Source organism: Lissotriton helveticus, chromosome 5_1, assembly GCF_964261635.1.
Source record: "Lissotriton helveticus chromosome 5_1, aLisHel1.1, whole genome shotgun sequence".
Taxonomy (NCBI): Eukaryota; Metazoa; Chordata; class Amphibia; order Caudata; family Salamandridae; genus Lissotriton; species Lissotriton helveticus.
Window position 1 is genome coordinate 2,086,512,783 of NC_136065.1, and position 15,773 is coordinate 2,086,528,555.

General features: G+C 47.3%; 1 protein-coding gene across 24 annotated transcripts in view; it reads left to right on the forward strand.

Moving 5' to 3' along the window:
* GAPVD1 (GTPase activating protein and VPS9 domains 1) overlaps nucleotides 1-15,773 on the forward strand; it is a 424,045-nt gene that overhangs the window by 211,806 nt on the left and 196,466 nt on the right. For 14 of the 24 annotated variants that reach the window (XM_078646066.1, XM_078646069.1, XM_078646070.1 and 11 more), the window contains 2 exons: nucleotides 2,715-2,855; nucleotides 13,743-13,877. In XM_078646066.1, the coding sequence (XP_078502192.1) occupies nucleotides 2,715-2,855; nucleotides 13,743-13,877 (276 nt within the window). The remainder of the gene's footprint in view (nucleotides 1-2,714; nucleotides 2,856-13,742; nucleotides 13,878-15,773) is intronic. The other 10 variants (XM_078646068.1, XM_078646077.1, XM_078646071.1 and 7 more) reach the window with 1 other exon arrangement.

Sequence of the window (15,773 nt, forward strand, 5' to 3'; positions counted from 1 at the left end):
GTATTAAATAGGTAGGGCCATGACATGCCACATTACTGACATGTGGGCCGTACGTTAAGAAGACTCACGGACACAACAGTGAGACAACAAAATAAAGCATACCCCACAATAGTGACACAACACAAAGCGTGAAAGAGGAGGCTACTGCTTGTCGGAATGGGAAAGAAAAGAGGCCCGGGCACCAAATTAGAAGTGCACGTCTGAGGCTTAATCCTATCCTGTGTGGAAAGTGTAGGTGTGTAAAAACATGAGATGGTGAGAAAAGGTGTTAGGAAAGGCTCTACTACTGAACACACTTGAGCAATCGAAGAATGCAACAATTGTCCCATGAGACTCAATTATCACAGCACATCTCATACTTTTGAGGTACACAACAATGTAATGGAATCATTGATCACTTTATCAAATAATACCAAAAATGAGAACAGAACAATTCTCTCTTAGTTTCCACAAATAACTAACTTACTAGGAACGCAGTGCAATATGTAATGATAATGCAGATGACACACTGCTCAAACGGTGGACATGTACAAAAATGTCACTGTACAAAGGCCCACGTTGTTTGTAAGATGATGTGAAACAAATATGATAATTAGATAGTAAATTAAATAGCGCTACACACAAGGACACTTTCAGTTTTTATGGCTCTTTTTTCCATTTCTTTTTTTTTCATTTAAGGTACAGGGAGATTTAGTGATTTGGCCAGAATCACAGGATGTCGGAAAGTAGAAAGATGCATGTGCCCAGCCCGGAGAGCTTTGCTAGTTTGCTGTATTACCCAGTCCCGGAATGTTGTGAAGATTATTAGAAGCAAACGCAGGGAGACAGCCTTAGGTCGTCGCTAACAGAGATTCGCTGTGGGGCTGGGCTCACCTGGGTAGGGTCGGCCTATAGGTGGCTGGAACGCACGGTGCCAGTCACAGCCCCGGATCTCCAAGTACAGGCACATAACCACAATGCATATGACTGTACAGATATGCTAGCTAAGTTACCCGAATAGTGCAAACTGGTGTGTCTTAGCCACGGTACATCAGAGGACTTGGAAAGAAGATGACCAACCGCTTCTCTGTCCCTCAGTAAAAGACCCTGCATGCTGGACGGAGGCTTACACACGACGGCATGCACTATTGCAGGGTCTTTAGTAGGCTTGGCCTTTAGTGTTGTATTTCCAGACCCCATGCCAGATGTGCGCCCATGGCTTACCTGCTGCTCTGGGATTTTATTTATGCATTTTTATATAGCGCGGACTTTACCCGAAGGTGTCAGAGCGCTTCACAATAGGAACAGAACTGATACATGAGAACATTACAAGTGAACAAAGTACAAAAGCAAAAGATACATTACATGAGAACGCATTGGTGGTGAACAGAGACCCTCACAATGAAAAGAGAAAGCGTGCCGCCTTCTGTTGTGGAAGGACACGCATGGGGACTGCAGGTGGAGGGAGGGAGTATTTGGACCGGACTAACTGGGCACCTGCTGACATGGCCTGCATCCTGGCTGAGCCCTCCCGCTCCTATCCTTTTACAAATAAATAAAAGAAAAAAGTAGTTTGGCTTGGGAGATGAGGCGGGCAAGTGGCTAATTAGGTAACTGCGGAATTAAGTTAAAAGAATTCTGATCCAGGCTGTCCCCCTTGACCCTGTATCGTGTGATCCTCAGCAATTGTTTTGCAATTAGCTCCCTCCCATATGTACGCCAGCCTTCCTGCTGCTCATTGGGCATTCTCAAGCGGAAAAGAAAGCTGCAGGCCCAACACCTGAAATCACCAGTGGCAGAATACGGAGCTGTACAGTATTTTTTATTCTTTTTGCAATTTTATATAGCACAAACTTGAGGGCAGAAGCCGCCTGCCGTTTTTTTTGCTCCCCGTCTGTTGAACACCAGCGCTTTCACTTTAAGAAGGTAGATGCGAGAAGGCATCAGACGGCCGGGGGTGGGGGGGAAGGCAGAGGGGGGGGAACATGCTGTGAGCTGCTGACATACCCGTGCAGGATCCCGCATTCTCCCTTCCACTGTGGATCGAGGGAAATTAGGTGGCAGGCTGTGCTGCTGAAAAAAGGCAGATGTCACGGGTCACAGCAGTTCTATGCAGCTTGCGCGACCGGCAATCCACCAGCTCTGCCCTGCCGCGCCTGCTGCAGCTACGACGCACCCTTCCTTCGCAGCCCAAACAACACTGAAGGGCTACTAAATTGAGCAGGAAGCAGCGCGAGCTACTCAGAGGGTCTCTGCGAGCTACCGGTAGCTCGCGATCGACCGGTTGGAGACACCTGCTCTATCTCATTCGATTATCTCCCATTTTCAGCTTAACTTACCTCAGTGTTCGAAACTTGTCCTTCACCTCTGCCCTCTTTTCCTATGTATATATATATTCACCCACCTCCACACTACTGTTTTCCTTTCTGATCAATCCGTCTTTCTTGTGTCTGCTTGTCTACTTTAATCTCTTTTACTATTCATCGACTTTTCTCTTTAGTGCTATTGTGCTTTTTCCCAATCCCCGTTCTTTTTTCATTTGATGTTAGTTTACTTTCCTTTTTCCTTTCTCCATTTCCATTTTTCTTTCCATCCTCCTGTTTCTGGTTACTGGTAATATTGCAGTTCTGCATGCTTAATGTGTTATATTGCTCTATATTTTATCCTAATGTACTTTGCAGACTCATTCAGACCTGCTCATTTTCTTAGTAAGGTTTTCCCCCTTGATCACTTAGGTGCAGCTGCAGAGAACATGCTGGGAAGTCTTCTGTGCTTACCGGGCTCTGGGTCACTTTTACTTGATCCTTGCACTGGTTCAACCATCTCAGAAACCACCAGTGAGGCCTGGAGTGTCGAAGTATTGCCAAGCGACTCAGGTGAGCAACACATTACTCCTTCTTTTTCTTTTTTTTTTTTGGGCCATGAAATATTGCCTATAATGTATAACATGTCAAATGATTTGCTATTTTAAACAGTTAAAGAGTTTCACTTTGCTTGTATGTTTATCGCAAACATTGCTCTTTTTATGTCCTACTGATACTGGTTTGTGGTCTCAAGTTGTGATGTGCCAACAGAATGAGAATCCATTCATGACGAACTTACAGATGATGGTTGTGTAAACCAAATAAGTCAAAACATAGTTTTGCTGTCAGGTTATACAGTGTCAATTTATCTTCACAGTCTACGCCAGCCACATTGATTTTCACCCCTGGGCTTTTATGCTGGATTCTAGGCTGAATGACTCTTCCCAGAATTTGATAAAAATATATAAATATATGTATATATGTATATGTATATATATATATATATATATATATATATATGTATATATATGTTCGAGGCATGTGGGCTGCTGAATTCATATCTATAGCATAGATCGCCGCCTAGTGTTGGGTCAGGATGATTACACATTGTTGTCCTGGAAGAGTCTTCGAAGTATCATGATAGGTGGCTCCTCCCCTGGACTACAGTGCGCATGGGCATCGACTCCATCCCCAGATTGTTTTTTTCCGTCATTGGGTTCGGATGCATATTGGATAACTCTAGTTCGGATTCAATTGAAACTTTCTTTTCGGCCCAAAGGCCTTCCTATTTCGTCGGTATTGTCTTGCGATCGGTGCCCAGATCTGTTCCGGCTCAGTTCCCGAGTCGGACGTCCAGAGGAGTCGCGTGACTCTTCGGTGCTTGAGGCCCAGTCGACGCAACCAGACTGATTCGACGAACCATCATGGAACGGAGCCCGTTCAAAAGGTGCCCCGTGTGCAACTCTAAGTATTCCCACATCGACGTCCACCCGGTGTGCAACAAGTGCCTGTCGCCGGATCACGATGAAGCCAACTGTATGGCTTGTTCTCGTTTCCGCTACAAGAAGACGATTGGACTTCGGCGCGTGGCGCGCCAGGAGGCCCAGTAGACGGCACCTGACCCGGTGAACATTTTCGATACCGAGGGAGAAGAGGCAGACAAGCAGAACGATCGAGAGCCGATTTTCAATCCAGCGGCAGAGATCGACTCCAACTACGACGCAGACGTTGAAATGCTCGATGCAGAAGACATCGTCGACTAGGTAGGAGACGACGATGGGGCATATAGGGCCACGGAAGATACCTCAAGGGAGGAGCTATGCCCCGTTCGGGCAATTGCTATGGCTCAGGTCGAGGGATCGCCTCATGGCCTTACCCAAGATCTTGCACCCAGTTCCACGGTCTCGCCTCCGGGCCCGGTTACGGACACTTCTAAGGAGCCGCCATTGGTCAAATCGAAATCGAAACCGAAAGAGAAAGCTTCGGTCTCGACAAAACCGAAAGTGATAGAGGCGCAGTCGAAACAGAAAGCGCATGTCGCCCTGGTCGGCTCCACGTCTTCTGACCTGTCTGTGCATACAAAGCCAAAGAAGGTTGTCGAGCCGGTGAAGTCGCTCAAGAGCGTCGAGCCGGAGACTGGGACACCGAAAGCGCTTGTCAAGGTCGTCGACCTGAAGACTTCGGCGCCGAGGGCCGTCGACACAGTCAAAGGACTCGGAACTACAAAGGTTGTTGATCCTGCGCGTCGGCCAGACAAGGCCAAAAGTACTGCGACCCTCGAGTCCGCGCATGGTGGTGGCTCGAAGGCACCTGTCGAGTCGACGCAGCCGTCCGCATCCTTCACAAAGCAGGTGTTGGACTCATTGAAACGCATCAAAGACGAGGCTTCCGCTGTCGATCCGAAGGATACTTCCACGCCGAAGCCTGCCGCCAAACCGCAAAAGTCAACTGCGCCGATTCAGTTCACGCCGCCGCCGAAAGTAGCGCCGAAGGCGTTCGCGCCCAAAAAGGTCGTCCAGGCGCCCATGCAGGTGAGCACGCGGCCAAAACCTACCCCTGCAGTTGTAGGCACAAAGCATCGACAACCCCTGCTGGAGGAGCAGTCTGAACAATTTATCGACGCCAACACCGGTAAACTTTCCATTTACAAGCGAAAGATCACACCAGCACAGCCTATGGAGTCCTACACAATTCTTTTAAAGAAGAAGAAGGATTCCACGGATTCCCCTGTTCTTGTTGAACCAATAACTCCACGTGGTCAGGACACTGCCCCAATCTCGCCCAATTACTCAGATGTGGAGGCTGGGGAAGGTGACTATGATGAGTACAACTACCCTGCCGACACTGATCCTGAAGATCAACATGACACATGGGCAGATGCTGCGGACCCAGGGGACCCACAAACTACCCCAGACACTCATGTGTATACTGTCAAAACCTCACCTACTGAGGACTCTGCGGCATTTAATGCGCTTATTGAGAGGGCGGCCAAAAATCATGACGTCCAGCTCCATGCTGACCCTATTGAAGTGGACTTTCTGTTTGACACCTTTTCCAACTCTGAAAAGACCGTAAAGACTCTACCTATGTTGAAGGGTGTCTTGAAGCATGCTGCAGACATTTTTAAAGAACCCACACGTGCCAGGGTTATAAACCCAAGAATTGAAAAAAAAAATACAAGCCGGCGCCTGGCGACCCTACCTACATCAAGGGCCAGTTGCCGTTGGACTCTCTAGTTGTTTCTAATGCCCGGAAGAAGGCAAATTCACAGACTACTGGTGATGCTCCTCCCCCTGACAAGGAATCTAAAGTGCTAGAAGCATCAGGGAAGAGGGTGGCGGCTCAAGCAGCCAATATCTGGCGCATTTCTAACACTCAGGCACTCTTGGCCAGATATGACCGGGCACATTACGATACCCTTGAAACCCTGTTACAACACTTGCCAGATGAATATAAGGAGGCAGCAGAGATGCTCATTCAAGAAGGGAAACTCATCTCCAATGCTTCTATTAAGTGTGCACTGGACGCGGCGGACACCGCGGCCAGGGCCATCAACACAAGTGTAATGCTGCGGCGTCAGGCCTGGCTCAGAATCTCCGGGTTCAAGCCGGAGATGCAAACCACCATCCTAAATCAGCCTGTAAACCCTGATCACTTATTTGGTCCTGAGGTGGACACCACCCTGGAAAAAATCAAAAAAGACAGAGACTGCAAAGTCTATGGGGGCTCTCCAGTCCCAGCAGTTCAGGGGTAGTTCTTTTCGTCGCTCAAGCAATAGAGGTGTTTCCAGAGGCCTGCTGTCCCAGCAAACACAGTACACTAAGAGTGGAGCACAAACCTCATACAACAAGCAAAGTAGAGGTGGCTATCGCGGAAACAGCGCAAAAGGCAGAGGTCGTGGAAACAACAGCTCCCGATCCTCTGCCGCCAACAAACAGTGACTCCTTGTCACTGCCCCCCGACCATGCAACACCAGTCGGGGGGAGACTCCAACAGTTCCTGCCAGTCTGGAAATCCATCACCACAGACAGGTGGGTCAGAAAGCTTATCCAGTACGGTTATTGTCTGGAGTTAACATCCACTCCACCCAACATACCCCCAAAACACCGTCCTATGTCCACGGAGCATTTGCACTTATTGCAGCAAGAGGTGCTCGTCATGCTGCAAAAAGGGGCAATCGAGCTCGTACCAGTGGAACAAAGAGGCACAGGAGTGTACTCCCTGTACTTCTTAATCCCAAAGAAAGACGAGTCCCTCCGACCCAAACTGGACCTCAGACCCCTAAACCAGTACATTCTATCAGAACACTTTCATATGCTCACACTGCAGCAGGTTCTTCCGTTGCTCAATCAGGGGGATTTCCTCGCAACATTAGATCTAAAAGATGCATATTTTCACATTCCACTACATCCGTCACACAGAAAATACCTCAGATTCACCATTCAGAATCAGCATTACCAGTTCAAAGTCCGCCCTTTCGGAGTGACCACAGCGCCCAGGGTGTTCACAAAGTGCCTGGCGACAGTGGCTGCGCACCTCCGGAGACAAAACGTGCACGTCTACCCTTATTTGGACGACTGGCTTGTCCAAGCAAAGTCGGCCCAGCAGTGCGCAGCCAACATGTCCCACACCATTCACCTTCTTCACGATCTGGGATTCTCACTGAATTATCCAAAGTCACACCTTCAGCCCGCCCATGTGCGGCAGTATCTAGGCGCGACAATAAACACTCTGGCAGCCACAGCGCAGCCAAATTCAGTGAGGATCAACAGCATTCACTTGCTGATACAGAACTTCAGACCGCAACACTCGCTTCCAGCACGAGTGTTCATGCAGTCGATAGGCATGATGTCCTCCTGCATCTTCATACTCCCGCATGCGAGACTAAATATGCGTCCGCTTCAAGAGTGCTTAGCACGTCAGTGGAATCAGGCTCACGGACAGTTAAAGGACCTAGTGTTGGTGACCGGTCGTGCATACAACTCTCTGCATTGGTGGAATCCACACAACCTTTGCAAGGGACGACCGTTCCGGGAGCCTGTGCCACAGATCATCCGACTGACGCATCTCTCCAGGGTTGGGGAGCTCATGTACTCCACTACACAGTGCAGGGACTATGGACAACGCAGCAAAAGAGGATGCACATCATCCACCTAGAGCTGATGGCAATCTTCATGGCAATGAAGGCCTTCAAGGTACATCTGTGCAACAAGGTCGTGTTGATCCGGACGGACAACATGACGGCCATGTACTACATTCAGAAGCAGGGAGGTACACACTCTCCACAGTTGTCTCATCTGGCTCAGAGCATGTGGAAGTGGGCCATTCAAAGGAACATCTTCCTCATGGCAAGGACAATCAGATGGCGGATCTGCTCAGCACGTACAGCCACCAAATGCACGAGTGGGAGCTACATCCATCAGTGCTCCGCCCGTACTTCCAGCAGTGGGGTCATCCAGAGATAGACCTGTTCGCCACAAGGGAAAACGCCAAATGCCAAAGCTTTGCCGCCAGGTTCCCGCACCCACAGTCGCAGGGCAATGCGATATGGATGAACTGGTCAGGCAAATTTGCGTACGCTTTTCCCCCAGCACCTCTAATACCGCTGGTGGCACGAAAGCTAAAGCAACACTCGATGACGCTCATCCTGGTTGCTCCAACATGGGCACGCCAACCATGGTACACCACGTTTCTAGAACTTTCCGTGGTACTGCATCAAAGGCTGCACCTCACACCCAGACTTTTGACGCAGAGCCATGGCGACATTCAGCACCCAGATCCGCAACAGCTCAACCTGGCGATCTGGCTCCTGAGGTCTTAGAGTTTGGCTACCTCAACTTGCCTCCAGACTGCATGGATATCATATGGGAGGCAAGAAAGCCCACCACCAGAGCATGCTATGCAGCTAAATGGAAGCGGTTTGTCATTTATTGCGTGGACCACAACATAGACCCGCTTGACGCATCCACGCACAACATCATTTGTTATCTGTTACATCTTTACAAATGCAATCTGGCATATGTTTCCATTCGCATACATTTATCCGCCATAGCGGCTTATCTCCAAAACAGGCAGCATCTCTCCCTTTTCAGAGTGCCTGCCATTAAAGCCTTTCTAGAGGGACTCAAACGAGTCATTCCTCCCAGGACCCCACCTGCTCCTGAATGGAATCTTAATGTGGTCCTCACCCGACTAATGGGTCCACCTTTTGAGCCTCTGCATTCATGCTAGATTTAGTTCTTAACATGGAAAGTGGCTTTCCTGATAGCCATTACGTCACTGTGACGTGTTAGTGAGCTCCAGGCACTAACTGTACAAGAGCCATTCATGCAAATTCACTCCAACCGGGTGGTGCTGCGCACTAACCCTAAATTTCTTCCAAAGGTGGTTTCACAGTTCCATATCAATCAGACTATTGACCTGCCGGTGTTCTTCCAAAATCCTGAGACAGTGGCAGAGCGAATGCTCCACACTCTTGACGTCAAAAGAGCTTTGATGTATTACAATGATAGGACAAAATATTTTAGGAGGACGAAACAACTCTTTGTTGCCTTTTCCGCACAACACAAAGGCAACCCCATTTCCAAAGCAGGTATAGCCAGGTGGATCGTTAAGTGTATTCAAATTTGCTATCAGAAAGCTAAGCGCACTTTAACAATCCCCCCCAAGAGCCCACTCCACCCGCAAGTTGGGGGCCTCTATGGCTTTCCTTGGAAATATCCCTTTAGAAGACATTTGTAGAGCAGCCACATGGTCTACCCCACACATATTTACAAAACACTACTGTGTAGATGTGCACTCCAAGCAGCTGTAGGGCAGGCTGTTCTAAAAACACTTTTTCAAACTGCTGCAGCTGGCACAGGCGGCCGCTGCTAATGGAGGGACTGCTATATATTCTATGCTATAGATATGAATTCAGCAGCCCACATGCCTCGAACTGAATATGCTACTTACCAGTATGCATCTGTTATTGGCATGTAGGGCTGCTGACATTCATATCGCCCGCCCTCCTCCCCGGCGCCTGTAGCGGCTGAAGCACTTACACTTACTCTTGGCATGGTCATCGCTCACACTGTTACACTCCATCTTCGCCACAATGGCTAAAAACAATCTGGGGATGGAGTCGATGCCCATGCGCACTGTAGTCCAGGGGAGGAGCCACCTATCTCGTGATACTTCGAAGACTCTTCCAGGACAACAATGTGCAATCATCCGGACCCAACACTAGGCGGCGATCTATGCTATAGATATGAATGTCAGCAGCCCTACATGCCAAGAACAGATGCATACTGGTAAGTAGCATATTCAATATATATATACTAGTTATTTGCATCTGACACACGGATTAGTGAGAATATGGAGGGGCAAAGACAGGCAGCTCTGCAGTGCAGTAGCCTGTACAGAGAATGATCTACCTTCCCACCTGAAGCTCTGAAAGTGTAGCACCGGTTCAATAGAAGCATCACTACTTAAACATGAACATTTGATAGCTTTTCTTACTCACTACCTGCACTTTCAAATGTGTAGTTTAACTTTCTGTTTAAGTTTCTCATATGGATCTTATTAAAATAATGGATCATTCACTCTGAAGAGTATTGCTTATTGCAGCCAAGTAATGTATTTGTAAGTGCAGGCACAACTATGGCTAGGTTGTTGTACTTCATTAATCTGTGTCAACTGTTTGAACACTTATAACGAAATTGTGAGAAAGTACCTCTTTTGACATGTTTAGCCCCCAAATTTTGTCTGAACATTGATGTGGTTTTGATTGTAGTGCACAGGAACCCTGCAGAACAAGTCCTCTGTGCCAGTGCCTCTTTCCTAAATACTATTCCCAAATTGGCCCCCAGGCACCCTGTAAGTCACTAGTAAAAGGTACTTGAGTACCAAGGGCATGGGGACTTAAGAGGGTCCCCAAAGGACCCCTCACCTAGGCCATAAAGACTGCCACTGCAGCATGCCTGGCCAGGGTCAACATGGCACACTAGCGTTGTGTCATTGCAGTTAGCAAAGCCTAAGATATAGGTAATCCACGTATCTGGCAGGCCTTACCAGCTGCAAGCCAGGGTGCACTATATCCTGGGTGTGGGCATATCTGCATGAGCAGATATGCCCCTTCGGTATTGGGGTCTATTCCTTAATATGCCAGTGTGGAATTGTAACATGTACTCCGAGGGAATCTCAGAGGTGCCCCCTGAAAAACTACCGACCCTGGTGTGGGATCAGACTGGCCTTAGGCAGCCTGCCACACACTGACATGTTTCTGGACCCCTGGGTGGAGAGCCACTGCTCTTTGAGACGATGCACATCCTGGGGAGAGGTGTGTCACCTCCTCCCCCAGGATGGGCCAGTCCTCGAAGGGAAAATTTCAAAGGCCTGCTGACATTGTAATGTGAGCAGGCCTGCTAGCAGCCCACGGTTCACCCCTCCACTTTGGGCTGGAAAACAGTTGGGGAAAATGTAGAAAGCCAAGGAGGTGTGCCCCCTTTCCAATTCCAGCCCTCTGGTGGAGGAGGCGAAAATAGGCTCACTTTTCAGCCCCCTCCATCTTGATGGTGAGGGATTACTTAAATTAGGGCTTGGGGTATGCCCCCTCCCACAGGAGGGTGCAATAACAGTGGGTTGAGTCACCCCAGGTAAGGTGTCCATTGGCCCGCCCTTCTACACCTAGAAACTAGATCTGCATCGACCTAAAAAGAAAGAAGACATCCCGGAAGGCGACTCTGCAGAGAAGCCTGAAGATGACGACTGCCTCGACTCCTACCGGCCTGCCTCCAGCTTCAAAGAGCCTGCAACCAAAGGGCGACCTGTCTTGCAGCTAGTGACCTCTGAAACCCCTGGGAGGACTGCTTTCTTCGAAAAAGCCTCCAATCTCCAGTGGACAGCGACCTGTCCAGAAGAAATCTACTCCAAGAGCTCCGGATCCAGCTGGAACCGTGACTCCTGCCCACTCTGCAACCAACGCCCACGGTCAGAGTCTGAGTGGCCTCCCTACCCAGTGAAGTCTCTCCAGTGATCCTGACTTCAAATCCAGTGTTGGCTGACCTCTCCTGACATCCACGACAGCACTTGCAGTATGAATACAGACGCTCCCCTTGAAAACAATTGACTCCAGTAAGTAGACTCCAACGTTGAAAGACCCTGGTGAGCTGGACCAGCAGTGCCCCTATGAGCCTGTACATCTGAACTTACCTCTGCTGTCTGTCTCCCTTCTGCAACCTCCGGTGTGACGCCTGCAGCCTGTTTGTCAAAAGAAGAAACTCTATTGGAAAGCATTTGGCACTCGACACCAAATTTTCAGTCTGCACCCAGACGCCCCTGTGCCGTGGGGGTGTCTCTTTAATGCTGCTTTGTGCCCCCTCCAACCCTCTCATGATTGAGCTAACCCCCAAAGCTTGGCCCCTGCAACCGATCTACTAATCTGCAAGCAGCATGGCTCCAGACACTTCCAGTCTCCATTGAAATGCATTGGGCCGAACTCCAAATTTTACCTCTGCACCTGGCTGCCCATGTGCCACTGGTGGCAGTTTTGGTACTCACCTGACCCTTGTCTCTTGCTGACCTTTGGTCCCGAAGACTGGAACTGTAAGTGTGATACTTACCTGTTTAACCGGATATTGGTTTCCCCATAGGATAACATTGAACTGTCCAGAAAGTCTTCTAAATGTCGACTTTAGAGAGTGAAAAGTATTTTTATTTTAAAACGTAGTTACCTTATTGCAAATATCTTGCTCTTAAAATAAAATACAAACAAAGTATATTTTTCTAAAATGGATGTGGATATCCTTTTTGAGCTGTGTGTCCATTATTGGTCAATGTTGTGCAATAAATGTCTTACACTCCTCTGTTTTAGGCCTAAGGCTGCTTGTCCACACTACCACTAATAGAGCCCCTTTGGGGTTTAGATTGAGCCCTGTACACTTTTGGGGAACCCCTGGACTCTGTGTAAGGTATATCCACCTAGTGGCTATACTATATACAGACCCTGCTTCCTACTAGCAGTTTGTTAGGGGTAATTCCTAAATATCAAAACAAAAGTTGATGCCTGCTTTGTTTAATGTGAAGTATTCTTTGAAATTGATCCGAGCTGGCCTAAGATGGGCTCAGTCCTCATAGCAGCCCCATTGCACTTGTGTGCTCACAGGTCACCAGGCAATAGGGCTTGCACTTAGATTAACTAGAGACTAAAGCTACTGGCCATCAGTTAGTGTCCCTAGTCCCTTGTAGTAATACCGATCTGTAAAACTAAGGCCATGGTGGCGCTCATATTGGAAGGCAGAGTATCCCCTCCAGGGATATAGAATTCCTATAGCCGGACGCCCCGGACATATTGTTTAGGGTCAAGGGCAACACATTTTCATGTGTATTTTGTCCTGGAGACAAGTTGGCCCAACCCTCTACAGCTGGCGGTTTGCAGTACCACATTATGGATCAGGGAAACTCATTGCCTGCAGTTAAGCTAATATTTGTATCTGTGTGTTAATGCTGTTCAAACTTGTTTATGGTTCATTAAAGCAAAGCCTTTATTATTAGTGTAAATGTTGTAAGATCAGACTGCACTACCGACCGTGGTTTCAGCATAAAAACGTGTACACACATTTTCAATAATTAGCAATATGAGGCTATGTAGAAGGCTCCCAGAATGCTCTCTGATTAAATACAAATATTTGCAGAAGTTTGTATGCAAGAAAAATTATTCTTTGCTTTCAAAATAAAATGTTGACAAAAAAATGCCACATTTCGCTGAACTACTGTAAACTTTTAGGTACCATTTCTTTGCAGCATCATCTAGTAAAATGTGTTGATGTATGCTAGTATTTCCCAAAAATATTCATAATGGAAAATCAATGTAATCCGGTTTAATAGGATTATGGGAAACAAAAATAAACAAGCATTGGTAAAGCTAGTAGGTCGGAAATTGTTGGTCAGCCTTTTGGTTTTGACAATGTATGACTTGTTTTAGCATGGTTTGTGTGAAAACTTATTGGTGTGGGAGCTGCCGGGCCCTCACCATTATTACAAACATTGGCAAAAGCAAAAATTGATGTGGTATCAAAAGGCACGCATTGCCACAGTAGTTTTGGCTCTGAACAAAACTACTGTGTCGATATGCTCCTTGTGAAAGAACAGAATGCTGTCACTCGCTGTGAAGCTAGCCTATAGACCGAGAGAGAGACAGAATGAGAGACAGAATTTTAATAAACACAAAAGGTAATTGTTCACGCCAGACCTTAAGTAATGTCTCAAAAGTGCACCCATGTCCTTGCATTAAGTGCAGATAGACAGTTTTCGTGAATTCACAAGACTTTACAGAAGTAGGCCAAGAAATAGTACTCCTTTCAAATAACTATTATAAATGCTCAATTGCCTTGCTCTACACATACATAGTCTTTTACCAAGGCAAGCTGAATTTTTCAAACAGTCCGGAAATCGATGAATATTAAATCTCTTTCTGTTCAGAAGCTCCGGACTTAAAGCAGGAGGAGAGGCTGCAGGAGCTGGAGAGCTGCTCTGGCCTAGGAAGCACATCCGACGACACAGATGTCCGAGAAGTCAGCTCCCGCCCGAGCACTCCTGGCCTGAGTGTGGTATCTGGTGAGTTTATCTTTTCACCAAACAGTCACAGGTTCATTTCTACTTGTCTGATTCTTAAGTGTTTATATTGAGCGTTCGGAATTCTAAAGCCTTGTTAGCAATGTGTATTATCAAACTTTATGAAAATAGACACTTTCTTTTGCACATGTCTTAATCAGTGCGTCACCCTTTGGGTCTGTCCTGCCAGGAACTTCTGTTGCTTACCTCTTTTTTTGTGTCCATGGGTGGTCATTATCCATTGATGATCCAGTACAGGAAACCCAATTTGCTAAATATTAGGGTAGTATCGTCTAACTTTTTAGAGGTACTCTTGGAGGTAATTTTAGTGGCCTCATCAGACTGTTCTCCAAAAACAACAAAAATAATGTACATACAGAGGGGCGCTTAATTAGCTTGCTTTAGCCATTGGTCATTTAAATTCACATTTTGCTTCTGCCCACCACAGCAAAGGGGCAGTGGGTCAGTCCACTTTTCCATCTGGGGATCACGGTTCGATCACCGGCGGCAGATTAGCCCAGCACCATGTGACTCTGGGTAATAGCTTGCTTAATCTTCCCGACGGCCCCCAGCGCCTAGAGACCCTAACGGGTGATTGTGCGCTTTACAAATGTGGATATTATTATAACTGTTTTCCTTCACTTTGAGTTACTGGACAAAGCCTGTGTACACTGTTCACATCCACCAAAAATAGTTCCTTTCTCTCCAAAATGTGTTCAGATTATCCTTTTTGAATGTATTATTTACATTAAGTTTTGATACTAGCAATTCATTTTGCCTGTAGTTCAGGTGCTTAGTTAAATGGTGATTTATTTCATGTCCCCTTTTTTGCTACTGCCCCCCATGTAAAGTTATCACTTGAATCCCAGAACCCAGCACTCGTGTGTGTGTGTGTGTACACACACTATGAGTCTGTCACACATGGTAGTAGGACTTTGTGTATGTGTATATATCTGAATACTGAGGCCAGCAGGATCCATTTCAGATTCCCCTTGCGTAGCGCATCCTCCGGAAGTGTATTGCCTGCATTCCTGTAGGTAGAAGATGGAGATCCAGACACTGAAATGAGAAAGAATAAGGCAACTGCCTTTAAAATACATCCATGAAGACTGTGCTAACTAGGGGCTGCTGATAGGTTCTTCCTGAGCACTGTCATTTGGTAACTGGTAGAGGTAGGAAAGAAGTTTGTATGCAGGGCCTGCCCTTTTGTCTTTTTCTGATTACTATTTCAGGAATGTGGATGCTATCCTTGTTCATAGATCTCAAACTTTATTGTGCCTCTGTTGTGAGTACTCCTGCTGGGATCCCCATTGCAATATGCTGTGTGAGCCGCCACTTTGCACTAAGGCTGTGTCTGGAGAGCAGCCTGGAAAGGACATTTGTCAGGGACCAGCCCACGTCAGATATGAAGCATGACAGAGTGGACCTATATCTCCTGTCTCGAAAATGTTTTCAGAAAGTCAAATTCAAATCACCCCTCTTTGTTCCAGTCCTAAATTCTTCTTTACCAAGGAAGGGAGTGCGCAGCATAGCACTCAAAGAACTGTTCTGTTCTGATTAGACATCACCTAAAGTCAGCACTTTGCTGGAAGAACTGAGGACCTGCCTGAAGAAGGAAGGGATGTACCTGGCACTTCAGGATGAGAAACTGTCCAGGAGGAGAGGCCATTCCCGGAAAGCGTAGCACCCAAGGAAGCTCTGATAGGTAACCAGAAGTTGAAGTGAAGGGGTCTCCTCGCCTCTGCCCAGTTGTTGAGAAGGTATAAATAAGACTGTAGCAGTGTGTGCCATTCTGTATTGATCTGGATGACAGCTGAGCACTAATAATTAACCGGGCAGCTTAACCACCACTGTTGACAAGAGAGTCTGGGAGCCAGAGGGATATCTACCACCACACAA